The 20131-nt window shown below is 48.6% G+C and overlaps 1 protein-coding gene across 1 annotated transcript in view; it reads left to right on the top strand.

The window, feature by feature from the left end:
* Window positions 1–4737: 4737 nt before the first annotated feature.
* SULF2 (sulfatase 2) overlaps window positions 4738–20131 on the top strand; it is a gene marked incomplete at both ends in the record, with an annotated part of 109689 nt that continues 94295 nt past the window's right edge. The window contains one exon of the mRNA XM_079720325.1: window positions 4738–4912. Within this exon, the coding sequence (XP_079576451.1) occupies window positions 4738–4912 (175 nt within the window). The remainder of the gene's footprint in view (window positions 4913–20131) is intronic.

Below are 20131 nucleotides of genomic sequence, written 5' to 3'. Positions count from 1 at the left end.
TCGCTATTATTTTATCACTCGATGTCTATCTGAAGGAACATGAATGTATATATTTTTTTAATTTAACTGTAGTTGGTTTACAATTTTGTGTTAGTTTCAGGTGTACAGCTTCGGATTCTTTTCCATTATAGGTTATTACAAGATACTGAATATAGTTCCCTGTACTATACAGTAAATCCTTGTTGTTTATCTACTTTATATATAGTGATGTGTATCTGTTAATTCTATACTCCTAATTTATCCCTCGCCCCTCCCCTTTTCCCTTGGGTAACCATAAGTTTTCTGTCTGTGAGTCTATTTCTGTTTTGTAAATGAGTTCATTTGTATCCATTTTTTAGGTTCCACATGTGCTATCATATGATATTTGCCTTTCTCTTTCTGACTTACTTCACTTAGTATGATAATCTCTAGGTCCATCCATGTTGCTGCAAATGGCAATGTTTCGTTCCTTTTTATGGCTGAGTAGTACTCCGTTGTGTTTATATTCCAAATCTTCTTTATCCATTCATCTGTGATGGACATTTAGGTTGTTTCCATGGCTTGGCTATTGTAAACAGTGCTGCAGTGAACATTGGGGTGCATGTATCTTTTTGAATTAGAGTTTTCATCTTTTCCAGATATATGCCCAGGAGTGGGATTGCTGGGTCATATGGTAGTTCTATTTTCGTTTTTTTAAGGAAACTCCATACTGTTCACCAATTTACATTCCCACCAACAGTGTAGGAGGATTCTGTTTTCTCCACACCCTCTCCAGCATTTATTATTTGTCGAATTTTGATGATGGCCATTCTGACCAGTGTGAGGTGATACCTCATTGTAGTTTTGATTTGCATTTCTCTAATAATTAGTGATGTGGAGCATCTTTTCATGTGCTTATTGGCCATCGGTTTGTCTTCTTTAGAGAAATGTCTATTTAGGTCTTCTGCCTATTTTTCGATTGGGAAGTTTGTTTTATGAATGGGCTGGCTGGAGTGTCAGTCAAGCTCACGGTTTCAGTTGCAAAGCACAAAGCATCCCAGTGTGTTTCCCGAGGTAGGGAGACATGGACTGATAAACAACATGATTCAAGGATCCCCCCCCTCCCATGATTTGGGATAATTCAGGGACCCATTAGAGTCTAGGGCATGTCTCCTTTTCAACCCTCTCAAGCATCCCATTACCTCCAGCAGAAAGTCTGTGGATGGTGCTAATGTGCCTCGTTGCCTTTCAACACCTGCTAATTTCCCTTAAACAGAGAGACAGTGCACGTATGAGAGCTGCCAGCCCAGAGCTCAGCTCAGAGCCTTAAATGTGAACTAGAAGCTTTTAGACGGATGGAGTAACACAGTTTCTGCTCTGTTTGACTTTATTTGTGTGATTAGTTCTACAGGAAAGGGACGCTGCTTTTCCATTTATTCTTGGATAGAAAGTCGTCTTTTTCAAAACCATGTGTTTCGTCTTTTTCAAAACCATGTGTTTATGTCTTTATTTTTAAATGAGGCTATTTAAAGGAGCATGTGAACCAAATGATAGCGGAAGGGTTGTGCAGAGCCGGCAGAAATTGGGGCTATGGCCCCTGAATATGAGAATCTGGGAAACATGAGTTCAGTGGTGAGAGGCCCTCACCAAGCTGTCAGGGAGAAAAGAGGTCAAACACTGTCCCTGCTGTTTTCTCTCCAGGTGACCTTAGGACAGTGATTATGCCTCAGTTGTTCTCAGTTTTGTTTTGTTTTTTTAATTAATTTATTTGTTTGCTTTTATTTTTGGCTGCGTTGGGTCTTTGTTGCCGCGCCTGGGCTTTCTCTAGTTGCGGTGAGCGGGGACTACTCTAAATTACTGTGCGAGGGCTTCTCATTGTGGTGGCTTCTCTTGTTGTGGAGCACTGGCTCTAGGCACGCGGGCTTCAGTAGTTGTGACATGCAGGCTCAGTAGTTGTGGCTCACAGGCTCTAGAGCACAGGCTCAGTAGTTGTGGTGCACGGGCTTAGTTGCTCCGCAGCATGTGGGATCTTCCCGGGCCGGGGCTCGAACCCGTGTCCCCTGCATTGGCAGGCAGATTCTTAACCACTGCACCAGCAGGGAAGCCCTGTTCTCAGTTTTTAAATGGAGATAATAGTAGTACCTGTGTGAGAGGGTTGTTGGGGAGATTGACGGAGATGCTACGGAGTGCCTGACACGGGACCCAGCTGCAGTGGTGCTGATAATAATCTAATAATGGTTTTCACTGTGAATGATGTGTTCCAGTCAGTACACACCATGTGCCAGGCTCTGGACTCAGCATTCTGCCTTAACTCATTTAATCCTTCATGTCCATTTTATAGATGGGGAAACCGAGGCATAGAAGGGTTGAGTTACTTGCCTAGGGACACCCAGCAAGTAACTTTAAAGTCCATGAATTAAGTATCATATAACATGAGCACAAAGCAGCTGCCCAACACATGTCACTGCAGCCACCCTGGCTATTACAAGATGTGGGATTTAGCAGGTGAGGAGATGGAGGTGGAAGTCGATATTTGTCCGCCGGTCCCGTGAAAGTCACAGTTCCCAGGTCAGCTCCCCGATAGTGTGGCCTTCATCTCATCTCTCTGCACAGATGTCCTTTCAGAGGCCCCTGGGGTGGGAAGCCCTGTGTGGAGCTTGCTCTCTATTCTCAGCCTTCTCTCACTCTGTAGAACACAGAGAACCTCACCAAAATCTCCATTTCTTTATTTATCTGAATATTTATTTGGCACTGTTCTGTGCCAGGCATGGTACTAGGTGCTGGGGGCAGAGCTGTGAGCAACGCAAAGCCAGCCTCTGCCCTCGTGGAGCTGACCCTCCCATGGGAAGAACTGGGCAATAAATAAAATAATTGCAGGTATAGTAGGGACTATGAGGGAAGTAAAACAGGTTATAAAACACAGAGAGTGCCTGGGGCGGGGGCACCACCTCAGATAGGGCAGTCAGGGCAGGCCTCTCCAAGGAGGCGACATTTGTGCCAAGATCTGGCAGAGGAGAAGGAGCCCATCAAACAGAATCTGGGGAAACATTCTTTCAGGTTTAAGGAAGAGGAAGTGCAAAGGCCCTGGGGCAGGAACAAGCTTGACTTGTCTAAGTGACAGAAAGAAGCCGCAGGCCTGAGAGCAATTGAGAGGACCAGGGAGAGGTGGGCAGGGGTCGGATCACACCCACCCTGTAGGGCTTGGTGGGGAGTCTGCATTTTGTACCCCAAGCCATGAGAAGCCAGGGGAGGGTCTGAGCAGGTGAATGACAGGGCTGGGACTCAGGTGAGCTGAGTGCCTTGCACCGGTGCCCCTTTAAACCTGTGCCCTGAGCACCTCCCTGGTCTCACCTAGTCCAGGCCCTTTGAGTTGTATGTTTGGATTTGAATTTTAGAAAGATCCTGTTGGCTGCCCCCGGGGGGGCATGGAGGGTGGGGGCAGGGGAGGAAGTGGGAGACCTCTTAGACGGCTGGTGCTGTCCCTGGGAGAGATGATACAGGCAGCACATCCCCCTGTGCGGAACCTGGGGTCCATGATGAGTCCCCTGAGCTGTGGCTTGGGGTGGGGTGGGGTTCCCCATGACAGCAGGGGCAAATGGAGTCCTTCAAGGTCACGGGAACGGTGACTCAGCCCGACTCCAACGACCTTGGCTTCCTCCCAACACGTCTGCTTGCTTGCTCTTTCTTTCCTTTTAGACAAATGAGACCAAAAGTCTATATCTGGACAGGACTTGAAGGCTTATTTCCTCAGGAAGTAGAAAAATGACCGCAAAGGGCAGAGTGGGATCTGAGACCCGCCTGAGCCAGGATTAGCTGGCCCGCCGCCCCTCCCCTACCTTTGCTTGTGACCCCATCTGACCCGGGGTCAAGGGGGTGACCAAGGTTGCAGTGGAATGTGACAATTCTTCTCCCTCAGCTTTTTAGCTCTCAGTTTCCTCTGTTGTCATTTTGTTTATTTTGCAACGTAAAACCAATATGAATAACTTGCCCAGTTACAGGATCTGTTGACGGGGGGGACCTTTGCAAACATCCCCGTTGGATTGAGTTCTTATAACAGTCATGTATCCCCATTTTATTCATGGGGATACTGAGGTTCCTCACTGGCTTATCGATGGGGAGACCCAGCTGGTAAGTGACGGAGCCAGGACTGAAACAGAGTTGTCCAGCCCAAAGCATCAGCCCGTCTCGTCCAGACCCCTCCCCAAATCGCACGCTACCTGAGAGCTGGGGCCCCGTCCACTCACCTCTGCATCCTCCATGGTGCTGGCAGAGAACAGATGACCAGAAATGTCTGCTCCTCCAGACTGGGCTTTTTCCTTTCCTTTCACTGGGAGGCGATTTGTCTTGCATTGGTTGGATGGTTCAGAGACGGGCTGACTACCTGACTTGGGACTTGGGCTGCCACCAGCGCATCCAGAGGATCGCTGGCTCCAAGAGAGGAATTCTGTCTGCAGAAGTAGTCTCCGAAGTCTTTCCTGCCAGTCTGTTCTCTGAGCCAGTTGCAAATACTTTTCTTGTAACTTTAGCCCAATTGGGTTTTTGTTCTGCTGTAGCTGTCCCTGATCAAAGAAACTCTCACTGTCACTGCCAGAAGGCATCGTAGAAATCATTATGCAAGTCTGAGCAGTTGGGCAGCCTTTATAGAAAGATTGACCTGATTCTTTTCCTCTTACTTTAGATCTGTGAGTAGAGAGGGAGGAGAGAAAAGAAACAAATCCACAAGACACAACTCCAGACTCCTGCATCCTGCCAGAAGCAAGGGATCAGTGGAAACGTAAAATGGCACCCCCCGGTGTCCTGCTTTGCCTGCTCTCTGCAACTGTCTTCTCTCTCCTGGATGGAAGTGTGGCGTTCCTGTCCCACCACCGCCTGAAAGGCAGGTTTCAGAGGGACCGCAGAAACATCCGTCCCAACATCATCCTGGTGCTGACGGACGACCAGGATGTGGAGCTCGGTAAGACCCTGGCCGCTGGCAGGCGGTATCTACCAAGCTCACCATGCTGGGTCTCAGGATCCTGATGCAGGATGCTCGGGTAGACCCTGCAGGGTTTATGTCCAGTCGATTGAACCAAGTCCTGGGGTGGTCCCACACGCGTGAATGCGCAGCTGGGTCCTCGAGGTTAGGGGTCTCCAACCTTTTTCTAATGCGGGACCATTCCTAGATTCCTCCAGAGTCTTAAGGAGAAGAGATGTTAAGACCAATTCATTATTTCTGTCCAATTTCTATTGAGAACCTGCTACATTCCAGGCAATATTCTAGGGCCTGGAACTTCAGTAATGAGTCAGGCAGGCACAGTCTCTGCTCTCATGGAATGAGGGAGACAGATAATGAGAATCATTGCTAGTTCACATGGAAGATAATTTCAAGAAAGGAGAAATGCTCTGGGGTAACTGAAGAGGGTGCTGGATGCGGGGGAGGGATGGTCAGAGCTATTTTGGATTAGTTATCAGGGAGGGCCCCTCAGAGGAGGTGATATTTGAGCTGACCCTGAACAGAAAGAAGAAACCAGCCTGGGGCGTGTGTGTGCGGTGTGTGTGCGGTGTGTGTGTGTGTGTGTGTGTACGTACGTACGTGTACCCCTGCTCCACCAATCTTAACAGGTTTGGGTGGGCTCAGCCTTCCTTGGTGGCATCTACGGGCAGGGAAGGTGGGCCCTGTTGCTAGTGACCCGACTCAATTCACAGATGTGGTGCTTCAGGAGGGTGAGGGCAGCCGCCTCTCGTCCTGAGCTGCTTCCCCTCTTAGTGCTGTGGGCTCCAGGGAGAGCGGGTGAGGACAGGGGCCCTCGCCAAGATGTAGTTCCTTTACACGGATGGCGAGCAGGAAGAGGGCACCGTCCCTTTATCGCCCACACAGGGTCCTCCCTGAGCCGTGTCCTCGCTTCACTGTGTAAACCATCCCGGACTTCTCCCCGTCCCTGCTAAGCAAGGCCCTGGGCTCCTCCACCCAGCTGGGCGTCTTCATTTACATGAGGCATTTCTCACCACATTTTCATTCGCCTGAGAAGAAGTCCCCATAAATGAGGCCACCAGGAAGGAGGCCCCCAGAGTCAATCTCAGCTGGACCTTCTGTTCCCCGGCGTCAAACTCTCCCTATATTTCCAGCTTACCTTTGGGGGTCTCTCTCAATGTCAGTCTTCTTCCTCCTTTTCTTGTGTCTTCTCCCCCTTTGAATTCACTGATTTTACTGGTTCCATTTCTCCACATTAAACCCTACACAGCACTGCCCTAGAGATGCATCTAGGGGGGCGAGCCACAAATGCAAATCACATAAGTAATTCTACATCTTCTATACTTTATTAAAAAGTAAAAAGAAACGGGGGAAATTAATTTTAAAGACATATGTTGCTGAACCCAATATATCCAAATTATTGTCACCTTAACATGTAATCAATATAAAAAATCATTAATGAGATAGTTTACATTTTTTATATTGCTTTTGAAATCTGGCATGTACTTTACACTTAGAGGACATCTCAGGACCAGCTACCTTTCAAGTGCTCAGTAACCATTTATAGCTACCGTACTGGACAGCATACAAGCCCCTCTGCATTTTCCTTCTCCTATAAGTTAGATTTCCCTTCTCATCATCAGTGATGATGACAGACATACTACTGGGTATCGTGAAGATCTGGGGAAAAGCCTTCCAAGCAGAGGGAACAGCGTGTGCAAAGGCCCTGAGGCAGGACCAAGGAGACAGATGTGGCTGGAGCCTGAGGAAGGGTCATAGCATGACCCTGGAGAGAAGGAAGGGAGCCAGATCTTGGAGGTTCTCGTGGGTTGTGGTAAGGAGTGCCAGTAGTTGACCAGGTGAGCGGTGGGCCTTTAGCCTCTGTCCACTATCGAAGGGCAACTGACTGTTGTTGGTCGCAACAAATTTAAAGGTTTACTGGAAAAGCCTTTGCAGCCAAACATAAGATTGTGGTGAAGATCCAACTGCAAGTCTGCACCCTTTTTGGATCCATTATTAAAAATACGAATCAGTCTTTTAAGCACCAAGTAAAGGTGATTTCTATACATCCAAGCCATTTCTTATAATGATTTGTATTAATGATCACATGTATAGATGTTTCTCAGGGAATTTATCTGTGCAAAAAGAATTTGCAGCCAGGAAGCAATCAAAGCCCAGGGCTCTTATTGACAGTTTGACACATATGATACCTATCTCACAGGCAGCATTCAGAATGAGCCACATTCGACAGCCATGGGGAGCCTACAGAAAGTGTCCATAGGACACTGTGAGTTTTGTTTCTGGCAGAATTTTGCAAACAGTGCCCACAGGCAGCCCCTGACCTCAGGGCACCTTGCTCTTGCCTCATGGGGCCCCTCAAGCTGTTTCCATCGTAGTTCTGCCTGGGACCACCCCCCGGACGTTTATTCACGCATTCAGCAGATATTGATTAAGCATCTACTCTATGCAGCGCACTGTGCTGGGAGCGGGATGACTGGGGAAGGATCCCTCCAGCTGGAGAGAACAGGAAAGGCAAAGACAGTTAGAAATGAGCTTGGTGGGTCGGGACAGAAAGAATGCCCGTGAGCCAGGTGGAGAGACCCAGGGTATAAGTGGAGAGCGATGAGGCCAGGTCGTGCAGGACCTTGCGGCCATGGTGAGGGTTTTGAGTTTGATTCTTAGTGAAACAGACATGAGTGCAAATGGGCCTTGAGCAAAGGAGGGGCTGTGACCTGACTTAGGTTCCAGTAGGATCCCTCTGGCTGTTACGTTGAAATAAATGACATTAGGAGGACAGGACCATAACGGGGCAGGCGAGGATGGAAGCTTGGACCAGGGCAGGAACAGTGGAACCCGGAAGATGTGCATGAACGGGTTGGATGGGGGCTGTGGGTGGTGAGGAAAGGAGGAGCATCAGGGGCGACTCCTAGATTTTGGGCTGGAACCAAGGTGAATGATTGAACACGCACTCCTAGGAGCACCGCATTTTTTGCTGCAGCTACGTGATCTAACTAAGCCTCATGTCAGAATCTGATTGTAAGTTTGCACCTGTGGCTCTCAAATAAAGCCAGCAGCATCTGCAAATATAAGGAAAGGGCCTCCAGGTGTGATGAGGATGTGGGAGAGAGGAAAGCAGAGAGAACCAGGGCTAACTTACAACACCTAGATCCACCCTGTTCATTTTAGATGGAGAGACTGAGGCCCAGAGAAATGAAGTCACTCGTCCAAGGTCACACAGCTAGAACGTGGCTAAATAAGATTTGAACCCAGAGCCTGTGGTCTTAACCACTACTCTCCTTAACCAGTCTCCTGGGATGGCTATTCAGTTGTTTCCAGATTGGGAGTGTGTGTGTTAGTAGTTTCCACTATTACCAATACCATTGCTGAGAACGTCTTTATACGTGCGTCTTTGCATAGGTGAGCGAGGATTTCTGAAAGATAAATTCTGGGAAGTGGATGCAGTAGGTTTGGATCCCTCGTGTTTGGTGGTATCTGTCCCTTTCCCCCCGCAGCACTCAACTTGCACAGATCGGTGCCTACAAGTCTTCCCTTCTGCGAAGGAGCCAGCCCCTCCAACAGCATTTGGAGGAGGCTGTGCTTCTTTTAGGAGGTGAGGGATGATGGCAAGGTGGTAGTGGGGGAGATTGGGATTTTTATAAACCACCAGACAGACCCAGATCAATAATGCATGTTCCCCAAAAGGCCAGCACATTATCTCACAGTCAGCAACAACTGGCACACACACAGGGTAGTCCTAAAAAATTTATCATCTGCTATTTTCTGCTCATCCAGGCGGCAGTTCTGACGGTTCTTGGGGCTGGAGACTTCTCAACTAAGATGATTCCAGGCTTTCTTCCAGTCCCGGGGCGGAGAACAGCCATCCATCCTAATTAGGGTCTGGATGAGAGAGCTGGTATGGGACACAGCACAGAAGAGGGGCTCTTTCTGTTTCCTAATTGTGAGGGGGGTGCATTTAACATGCCTCCCTGAGTTGTCATTTGAAAGTGTCCAGTGCCCAGGGGAACAGGTTCCAGGGCATACTGGTCAGTAAGTGGCCTCCATTATTAATGTATTTTTCGGAGCGATTGGGAAAATCCCTGTGTTTGGATGACCCTTGGAGACCGGCAGGGTCTTGGCCACCCTGTTCACCAGGAGGGTAGAAGAGGGAGAAGAATACAGAAGCCAAGGTCTCGTTTGTATGTGTCCTTCAAATAGGCCTTGAAACCGGAGGACTCTGCCAGGTTTACTAGTTTAATTCAATCCAGGCAAACCCTTGGTGAGCCTCCAGGGCTGGAACAGCCACTGAGACACCAAGATGAGTTGGACATGGTCCTTGCCTGGAGCAAGAGAATATTTGCGACATCCCAGGACCGTCTGTTCTATTACTTGAACTGGACTTACCTTTTGAAGCTTAAGTATTATTTTAACAGGAAGCTTTAATTATGACTGTATATGAAACACTGGTATCCACTAGTTTTTCACTAGTGGATACTAGTGAAGGTCACTGCAAGACCGAGTCTAATGAGAACAGCAGTGTTTTCACCTTTCAGCAAGATGTTGCCTCCCCTGAGGCCGAGGCCTGGATGGCTTTGTTATAAAAGGTGATGGTTCCCTTTGCTGTGCAAAAGCTTTTAAGTTTCATTAGGTCCCATTTGTTTATTTTTGTTTTTATTTCCATTTCTCTAGGAGGTGGGTCAAAAAGGATTTTGCTGTGATTTATGTCCTAGAGTGTTCGGCCTATGTTTTCCTCTAAGAGTTTGATAGTGTCTGGCCTTACATTTAGGTCTTTAATCCATTTTGAGTTTATTTTTGTGTATGGTGTTAGGGAGTGTTCTAATTTCATTCTTTTCCATGTAGCTGTCCAGTTTTCCCAGCACCACTTATTGAAGAGGCTGTCCTTTCTCCACTGTACATTCTTGCCTCCTTTATCAAAGATAAAGTGACCATATATACAATGGAATATTACTCAACCATAAAAAGAAATGAAATTGAGATATTTGTAGTGAGGTGGATGGACCTAGTCTGTTGTACAGAGTGAAGTAAGTCAGAAAGAGAAAAATACCGTATGCTAACACACATATATGGAATCTAAGAAAAAAAAAAAAAGGTCATGAAGAACCTAGGGGTAAGACGGGAATAAAGAAACAGACCTACTAGAGAATGGACTTGAGGATATGGGGAGGGGGAAGGGTAAGCTGTGACAAAGTGAGAGAGTGGCATGGACATATATACACTACCAAACGTAAAATAGATAGCTCGTGGGAAGCAGCCGCATAGCACAGGGAGATCAGCTCGGTGCTTTGTGACCACCTAGAGGGGTGGGATAGGGAGGGTGGGAGGGAGGGAGACGCAAGAGGAAGAGATATGGGAACATATGTATATGTATAACTGATTCACTTTGTTATAAGGCAGAAATTAACACACCATAGTAAAGCAATTATACTCCAATAAAGATGTTAAAAAAAAAAGAAAAAGACGATGGGCAGTTTTGAGAGAGGCGTTAAAGGTGAAGCAGCCCCTCCCTGAGGCTTTCTCCTTGACATAACCAACAGGATGGAGACTAGAAAAGGGAAGGACTTTCTCGAGTGTGAGTCACGGGCTTTGAATGTTGGGGCCACGCTTATGTGGTACCACCTGGCAGTAACTCTTGTGTCTGAGGGTTAAGGAGACCCTGCTGGTCTCCAGGGGTCATCCAAGCACAGGGATTTTCCCAATCGCTCTGAAAAATATATTAAAAAGAAAGGAAGGGAAGTCAGCAAGGAGGGGAGGGGAAAGGGAGAGTTGTGATTTTATGTAGGGCGGCCTCACTGAGAAAGGGAAATTGGGGCAAAGAAGGTAAGGGAATGAGTCAAGGAGACTCCCCCAGGAAGAGCATTCCAGGCAGAGGGAACAGTGGGTGCAAAGGCCCTGAAGCAGAAGCAGTTCCGGCAGGCTCCCAGAGCAGCAGATGGCCCACAATGGCAGAGCATTGTGAGCAAAAGAGATGGGAAGAGGTGAGGTCTGAGAGGCAATGGCGGGGCGGGGGGGGGTGGGGGTGGGGGTGGATCATGCAGGGCCTTTGAACCAGAGGGAGGACTGTGGCTTTCTAAATGAGATGGACACGAGCAAGGACATCGACATCACCTGACTTACGTGTTAATATGACTCCTTTGGCTATTTTATGGAGAATAGATTGAAGAGATATAATAGAAGTGGGGGGTCTACTGCAATGGTCCAAGCACAAGAAGATGGTGGTTCAGACCAGAGTGGAAAAAGTAGTCAGACGCTGCCCAGAGTTAGAGGGTGGAGCTGATGAGATGTGCTCATGGATCTGATGTGGAATAGGAGAGAAGAGTCTAGAATAACTCCAAGGTTTTGGTCTGAACAACTGCAAGGAGGGATTTTCTGTTTACAGAGATGGGGAAAAGCTATGGTCTGGAGCTCACTTCTGGACCTGGTACATTGCAGATGCCCATGAAAAGCCAAGAGGAGCTGTCCAAGGCAGCCAGCCTTCAGAGACAGAAGCTCAGGGGGGAGGCCCAGGCCTGGATGGACCTGGAGTGGGGGAGGGTGGGAATTATATGCAGATCGTGTGCCTGTTTGTGCTTTCCTGGGTCGGAGACCCTCACTGGATTCTCAGAGGGGCCTGTGATCCTGAAAACGGCAGGCCTTCAGCCTGGAGGGCTGTCTTGTAGGAGAGGCTGGCTCTTGAGAGAGAGGCTGGCTCTTGAGAGAGAGGCTCGGGAGGGCTTCTGGCCAGGCATTTGTTTGCCTCTTTCCATCTGTGAACGTAAGGAAACCACACCCTGTGCTGCAGACTGATATCCAGAAATCAAGTCTAATTGCAAGCTTCGGTGCTCTGCAGGGGCCAAGTGGCTGGAAGCCCAGGATAGTGTGCCCAGATTCCAGACGCCAGATCAGTGGTAACTTCCAATGTAGCCTCTCTGAGACACCAACTCCTGACATTCCTGCCGCTGCTCACTGGAGTTAGAAAAACATGTGGATGCAGGTTATCTCAGGAAGAAGAGAGGCTCATGTGGACCCACCCTGGTGTTCAACTTGCCAAGCACATTCCTGCAAGATTTTTTTTTTTAAATTCAGCAACCCTTAGGAGATCACTTAAATTCTGGAAGCTAAGCATATCGGCATTAGGTTTGACTGCATGTAAAAGAAAATATACCAGTGGCTTAAACAAGACAGTTTTGCTTCTTACTCACATAAAAACGTCTGGAAGTTGGCAGTTCAGGGCCAGCCTGGTGGCTTCAAGGTTAGGAGGGACCCAGGCTCCTTCTCTACTTTTGTATTCTACTGTGCTTATTGTGTGGCTTCCATCTTTAAGGTCACCTTCATCATTCAGAATAGCTGCTGGAGCTCCAGCTGTCACAGCCACATTCCAGGCAGCAAGGAGGAGGAGGAAACAGAAGGGCAAAAAGGATGGACCTTCAAGTTTAAGAACCGCATCCCAGACCTCACCTACAACACGGACAGAACTTATTTAATTAGCCACACAACCTCAGCAGGAAATACAAGAGACATTCAAACTTGAGTTATTCAAGGAAGGTTTAACTTTTTTGCTAAGGTATGAGCAAGTGTGGGGAAATCACTAGTGATAGTGCAGCCCTCAAGGCTACTTAGTAACAGTGGGGTCATCCCCACTCCAAGACCAAGAGGGTGAGGGCAGCAAATGATTACTGGAAACTCATGACACAGGGCCATTCAGTAGGAGCTCTCACCCTCTGTTGACACCACAGGGAGCAAGATGGAGGAATCCATACCTGAACTTCAGTTCTTCCTTTTGCTGATCTCCTGCCAGGGCCCCCCATTAGCCAAACCTAGTCCAAAGCCAGAGTATAAAGCCACTTGTGGATACAGCCCATCCAGGTCAGCTCCCTGGGCTGGAGAACAAGGCAGACAGTGGATCTGGAAGGTTAAAGGAAGGACCACTCCCACATGTAGCTACAAGAGAGTCTGGGAAATGCAGTTTCCTAGCTGGGTGTGTTGAAGATTAAAATCAGGACCTGTTAATAAGGAAGAAGGGGAAACAGTTGTTGGTGGGCAACCTGGGGTCTCAGCCACACCTGAGATCAGGAGGGTACCCCGAAGGGGCAGTGCCCCCAGCAGGGGGTGTGTGGTTAAATGATGGGCACCATGAGGTGGTATAGGACACATGTGCTTCCCCACCGAGCTCACGGCCCCCACCCCCGGCCTGTCCTGCTCAAGGCTCTGTACCAGCCTTTACCCAAACCCACACCCCCTCTTTGCTCCCTTAAAGCCTGGTCTCTGTGGGTCTCCAGGCCACAGTGTTACTTTGCCAGTTTACTTAGCTGGTCAGTTCAGCTGGAATAGAATCAGCTACGGGTTGCAAACCCAGTGCCTGCAGGGCCAGGCTGGTACCACAGATGAGGGAAGTGGCCCTGATGGGGGCCATGCAGAACCAGAGGGGAGCCCTTCTAAAGCCAGCCTTTGCTACTCAGATCCACCCACCTGTGGGCCCATCAAGCCCAGATCTGTGTATTTTCATGCAAAGCCTGAAATCAGGATTGATGTGAAATCTCCCAAATAAAAGTTAGCAATTAATTCAGATTTTTAAACACTTCTGAGCAGACCTAAATCCAACACACGCAGACAAGAGTCTGTCCGGAGGCGCTGGATTTGTGAACTCTGTGTTACACTGTATATAGCTGGGAGCTACTGTAATTTAAATTTTTAAAAGCTAACATGTTTTGAGTCCTTTCTGTATGCCAAGCATTGAACTAAAGGCTTTGCATATATTTTTCTCCATTAAAATTCTGCAATAGTCTAGGTAAGAAAAAGCGATGGTTAAACATAGATTTAAGTCAAGGCCCTGGGTTTGCTAACTGTGTCCCATCTCCCACTACTTCCCAAGGAGGGTCCGACATCACAGACTCTAATTATTTACCTGTAATTTTAAGAAAACAAACATCAGAAAACATCATCTCTTTATCCATCAAAACCAATGCCTCCTATGTAATGCCACCCAAGTTGGGGGCCGCAGGACTTTGTCTTGGGAGGGGGGTGGCATGTAGGGTGCATCTTCTCCTAGTTGACACAAAGCTCTAGGACAGAAAGTAGATATGAGCCACCTAAGTCCCAGGAATGGCCAAAATTGGAATCTTGAATCTTGAGAGCCCCCAGCACCTGCTAAGTCCCCAGAGATAGCAGTTGCCCTGACCCAAACCTTTAGAAGAGCACATTAAATCAGCATCTCCCAAAATGCCTTTTTAGGACACAGGTCGTGCACGAAATCATCTTGTGTGACAGGTCGACAAACATTGATTTTACTACTTACAAACTTCTTTCGATATTCATCCAAAAAAAAAATCTAAGTAGCACATCAAATCCAGAATTTCACGTAGTTACTTGGGTTGAGATGAAAGTTTATTTATTTATTTTTTTTTTAAAGCATCCTTTTTTTTTTCTTTTTTAATTTAATTAATTAATTAATTAATTTATGGCTGTGTTGGCTCTTCATTTCTGTGCCAGGGCTTTCTGTAGTTGCGGCAAGCGGGGGCCACTCCTCATCGCGGTGCGCGGGCCTCTCACTATCGCGGCCTCTCTTGTTGCGGAGCACAGGCTCCAGACGCGCAGGCTCAGTAATTGTGGCTCACGGGGCTAGTTGCTCCGCGGCATGTGGTTTCTTCCCAGACCAAGGCTCGAACCTGTGTCCCCTGCATTGGCAGACAGATTCTCAACCACTGCGCCACCAGGGAAGCCCGAAAGTTTATTTTTTTAAAGTCACATTAGAGAAAAATATCAAATCAAATAACTAGTAGCCCAGGTGGTACACTGAGGGCACCCCGCAAAAGCAATCAGAAAGGGGACAGGCAGATGTGTATGTGCAGGAAGCGCCGTGTTTCTGGCAGGTGAGTGGTTTGGGCACCAGAATTTAAGTCACCATCATCAGGGTGGCGGTGAGGCCTCCGCAGTCTATTAGAGTCACCAAGGAAGGTGTCAGGGTGACCTCACCCTGGCCCAGCGAGGGCGGAAGGTTTGATCACGGAAAGAAGCCAGGTCTGTTTTTGTCTGCGTGTCCCCAGGCTTGTGTTGGGCGACAGAAGTTTTGGTTGGCTGGCCTTTTTATTTCTGTGTGGCCTGGTCTTCCAGGCCCTTCCCTCCCCTCAGAGCTGTCCATCTGCATTAGGGCTGTGCTGGGCAAGGAGATGAGATCATATGTTTTCCTGTTCCAGATGTGGATTTATCGAGCCTCGTCACTGTGGCAGCTTTAATAAAACAGGTTACGGTCCCTAAGGGGAGGCTTAACCTGTCGTGCTGCTTACGCACATGCGGCTGTCATTTCAGGGCGCTGTTAAATTGTGCTTTAATAGTGGATTGACACAGCTCCCCTTCAGCCGGCTTATTTGGGCTGGGGTGAGCGCCCCGAGCAGACAGGTGCGGGGAACTGCTGGAAAGAGTGGACCACCACTCCTTTGCCTTGCAGTGAGGAGCATGGCGGTGCAAGGGCTTTGAGACCCTGGTTTGGAGCCCATTAAAAGAAAGAAACGGTTCCTCTGGCCATTTGCCTTTGGCCAACGCAGCATTCGAGGCTGCTGACTGCAGGTGAATTATTCACCAGGTGGCGGCCCCCCTGCCTTCCAGAAGAGTCTGACAGGTCGGGTGGACGGCCAGCTTTGTCATTTCTGCAGTCTCTGGAGCCTGCGCAGGGCCAAGTCCTCACTATCAGCTGCTTCCTTCTTTCTCTTCTGTCTATGAACAGCAGGCAAAGGCTTGATTCTGCCTGGAGTGCCCTAGATTCATGCTTTCGAGAAATATTAATTGAACACCTACTATGTGCCGGGCACTGTTCTAGGCTTCAGGGCTGTGAGGTGTGGTCAGTGGCCCTAGCTCTCATGGCTGTGACATCTAGGGCTGCAGGGGAGGTGATCAGCAAGATAAATATGTAAATGTGCCAAAGTGTATAACGTGTTAGAGCAACACGTGCAGAGTTGAAAACGTAAAACAAGGAAGAGGAGGTGAAATATCAGGGGCAGGGCAGTAAAACTGTGGATGTGGTGTGCAGGGCGGGCCTCACTAAGGAGAGAACTTTTACTCTTTTAGTTGAAGTATAGTTGCTGTTCCGTATTAAGTTACAGGCATACTAGGTAGTGATTCGCAATTTTTAAAGGTTGTACTCCATCTACAGTAATTGTAAAATGTGAGCTATATTTCCCCGTGTTGTACAATATATCCTTGTAGTTTTATACCTAATAGTTTGTACCTCTCAATTCCCTACCCGTATATCCCCCCTCCCCCCAAGAAGAGACTTTTGAGTAGAGACAAGAAGCGGGTGAGGGCACAGACCCTGGAGGTGCTGGGGAAGGGCGTTCCCAGCAGGAGGAACAGCACGGGCAAAGGCTCTGAGGCGGGAGTGAGGCGGGCAAGTGTGAGGGGAGACGAGGCCGCCGTGGCTGCGGAGACGGGGTGTGGAAGGAGGCCCGGATCCCGCAGGGCCTGCGGACAACCACGGGGACTCTGCTCTCCGAGCAAGTGGGAGCCGCGGGGAGTGCTGAGGAGAGGAGGCTTTCTGGCTGCTCCTCGGGGAATAAACAGCCGGAGTCCAGGCAGGAAGCAGCTGACCTAATTCAGAGGAAAGAGGATGACCGCTGCCCAGCGAGGAGGCGAGAGGACTCTGAGCCTGGATGTTCTTGGAAGAAAGAACACCAGGCTTTGCTGATGGATTGGATGTGGGAACAGAAAGATGGGACTAAGGAGTAGCCAAGATCATCGCCCGTGTCACTGGAGGAGAGGGGAGGAGCTCAGCGTATACCCGAGATGTCTCTTAGCCAGTAACAGCACCGGGTAGACAGTTGCAGGTTGTGCCAGATGCCAGCCATCCCTTCACCTTTCCGCCTTGCCACCCGTACTAATATTTACTTCTTTTAAACAGACGTGATTGTTTTTTAAGAACAGGATTCCACTGCCCTAAATGAGAGAAGCTAGCATCGCTCGCCCTAAGTCAAAGGAAATTAAACCAGGCAATCCAGTATAAGCTAACACAGCTGCCCGCCCAGAACTCCAGCCGGGTGGCCGGGGCTCTTCCTGTTGAAATAGGAGGCGTGAGGGTCTTAAGGACGTGACCGTGTGACCGCACCCACCCGAGACTTTCTCCTGGAGTTGATCAGAAAGAGTGAACGGGAATCACTTTCCCACCGCTGGGGTCCCTGGCATTTGGCGATGTGACCCTGTGCCAGTCTCACTGCTGGTGTGCCAGCTAAAGTCACCTCTGGGATGATGAGGGGACCTGATAGTCCAGGGGATGATTCTGAGCCTCATGGAAGCTGAGAGTTGACCAAGTGTGTGGGGACCTCTGTGCCCTTCCTGGGTTCATTATCACCACCTCCTGTGTGCTATAAACTGGACGTTTCCTGAACGTGACACCCAGCACCCACCTCTGCTGTCAGACAAGCTTGGGTTGGAGTCCTCACATCCCACTTCCCCAGCTCTGTGGCTGTGACCACATTTAACTCCTGTGCTCAGTTCCCTCTTCTGTTAAATGGTGTTAGGGAGTGATCTAATCTCATACTTTTAAATGTAGGTGTCCAGTTTTCCCAGAACCACTTATTGAAGAGGCTGTCCTTTCTCTACCGTACATTCCTGCCTCCTTTATCAAAGATAAGGTGACCATATGTGCGTGGGTTTATCTCTGGGCTTTCTATCCTGTTCCATTGATCTATCTTTCTGTTTTTGTGCCAGTACCATACTGTCTTGATTACTGTAGCTTTGTAGTAGAGTCTGAAGTCAGGGAGCCTGATTCCTCCAGCTCCGTTTTTCATTCTCAAGATTGCTTTGGCTATTCGGGGTCTTTTGTGTTTCCATACAAATTGTGAAATTTTTTGTTCTAGTTCTGTGAAAAATGCCAGTGGTAGTTTGATAGGGATTGCATTGAATCTAGATTGCTTTGGGTAATAGAGTCATTTTCACAATGTTGATTCTTCCAATCCAAGAACATGGTATATCTCTCCATCTATTTGTATCATCTTTAATTTCTTTCATCAGTGTCTTATAATTTTCTGCAGACAGGTCTTTTGTCTCCTTAGGTAGGTTTATTCCTAGATATTTTATTCTTTTTGTTGCAATGGTAAATGGGAGTGTTTTCTTGATTTCATTTTCAGATTTTTCATCATTAGTGTATGGGAATGCCAGAGATTTCTGTTAAATGGTTTGTTGGGAGGATTAAGTAACATGATGCACATTGTGTGCCCAGCACAGAGCATACAGCAAACATTCAGCCAGTGACAGTCACCACATTAATGATAATGATTGTTATTGACATGGAACACTGCCCTCTACCCACCCCAAGGACAAGTCAGAGCTGTCTCAACAGCTAAGTTATATTAAGAGTTGCCAAACCAGGGCCTTCAGGGACCAGGCAGGTAATGTGAATGGGCAAAGCTGGTGTAAGACTATAGGGAGGGCTGGGGAGTGTGGCACAGTAGAGTGCACATCATCTGGTGCTTTTTTTTTTTTTTTTTTTTTTTTTTTTAGTTGTGGCGAGCAGGGGCCACTATTCATCGCGGTGCGCGGGCCTCTCACCGTCACGGCCTCTCCCGTTGCTAAGCACAGGCTCCAGATGCGCAGGCTCAGTAGTCGTGGCGCAGGCTCAGATGCTCCGCAGCATGTGGGATCCTCCCAGACCAGGGCTCGAACCCGTGTCCCCCGCATCAGCAGGCGGGCTCTCAACCACTGCACCACCAGGGAAGCCCCCATCTGGTGCTTTTTAAAGTCACATTTTTTAAATCCACTGCACACGACACAGACACACACACGCACGTGCCCATCATGGACACAAACCAGCTTGGGCTCCTGAATTATATGGAAGCGCAAAGAGTGAGATAATTTTGTGTTGTTAAGTTAGCAGATATTTGTTGAGCAGTCACTATGTGCCAGGCACTGTTCTGGGCTTGGGAGGACAACAGTGAACAAAGTAGGCCTAGATCCCTGCCCCCGTGGAGCTGTCCGGTGGGAACAGTGGGCAACATGCAAATAAGAGCACTGTCCGAGGGCAGTAAGCGCTGGGGAGCAAGTGAAGCAGGGAGGGGGTGCAGGGGTGCTAGAAGGAGGGGTGGCAGTTTCAGTGTGAGGCCAGGGAAGGCCTCTCAGATATGTGACCTGTTTTTTAATTGGAGTATAATTGCTTTACGATGTTGTGTTCATTTCTGCTGTACAACAAAGAGAATCAGCTCTGTGTATTCATATATCCCCTCCCTCTTGGACCTCCCTCCCACCCCACCCCCATCCCACCCATCTACGTCATCACAGAGCACGAGCTGAGCTCCCTGGGCTATGCAGCAGGTTCCCACTAGCTATCTGTTTTATACATGGTAGCGTGTATACGTAGACCCTAACCTCCCAATACATCTACCCTCCCCTTCCCCCTGTGTCCACCCGTCCATTCTCTACATCTGCGTGTCTATTTCTGCCCTGCAAATAGGTTCATCTGTACCATTTTTCTAGATTCCACATATAAGTGGAATCAGATGTGTGACATTTGATGGATAACCTGAAGGAGGCTGGAAGGATGCACCCCAGCGCCAGTGGGACCCGGGGCTCTGCTGGACCCTGAGGCCATGGCCCGCTCCCTTTGTAGGTTCTGGCGAGTTCCCACCAGCTGATGGAGGGAGGCCTTGGAAAGCTCACCTCCTCCATCCCCTCCAGAGGGAGACTTCACACCTGGTAGAAACCCTATAATGGCCACCAGTTATAGATGGGACCCTTGGGACTTCTCGGGAGGGCATGTGACCTTGACAAGAGATGTTCATGTAGTTCCAGGCCTGACGATTCCTGTTGAGACAAAAAGCCGGTTCTTTCCTCTATCCGCTGGGCTGACCTCGGGCAAGAGCCTCGGGGAACACAGCTGGCTCCAGGTGGGCGTCCCTTATAAAACTGCCTCAGCACGGGGCTCCAAAGGTCAGGCTTTGCTCTGTTTCCTTCAGTCGTTCAGTGAGATGTTACAGAGCATCATCTATATATTCCTGGGGGTAGGGTGGACGGACAGTGCCCGGGATCACCCAGAGCTCTCAGTCCAGAAGCAAAGGCAGATCATAAACAAGTGAACTTGTAAAGAAGACCGTTTCAGAAGGACAGAAGTGCTAAGAAGAAACATACGTTGGTGTGATAGCAAGTAAACAGGGGGCTCCTTCTGATGGGGAGGTCGGCCAGGCCTTGTTGAGGAGGTGAGCTCTAAGTTGAGATCTGAGTAATGGGACAAGCCAGCAAAGTGAAGTC

The sequence above is a fragment of the Hyperoodon ampullatus genome (genome assembly GCF_949752795.1).
Source record: "Hyperoodon ampullatus genome assembly, chromosome: 14".
Classification (NCBI taxonomy): domain Eukaryota; kingdom Metazoa; phylum Chordata; class Mammalia; order Artiodactyla; family Ziphiidae; genus Hyperoodon; species Hyperoodon ampullatus.
This window is presented reverse-complemented; position numbering and strand designations above follow the sequence as displayed.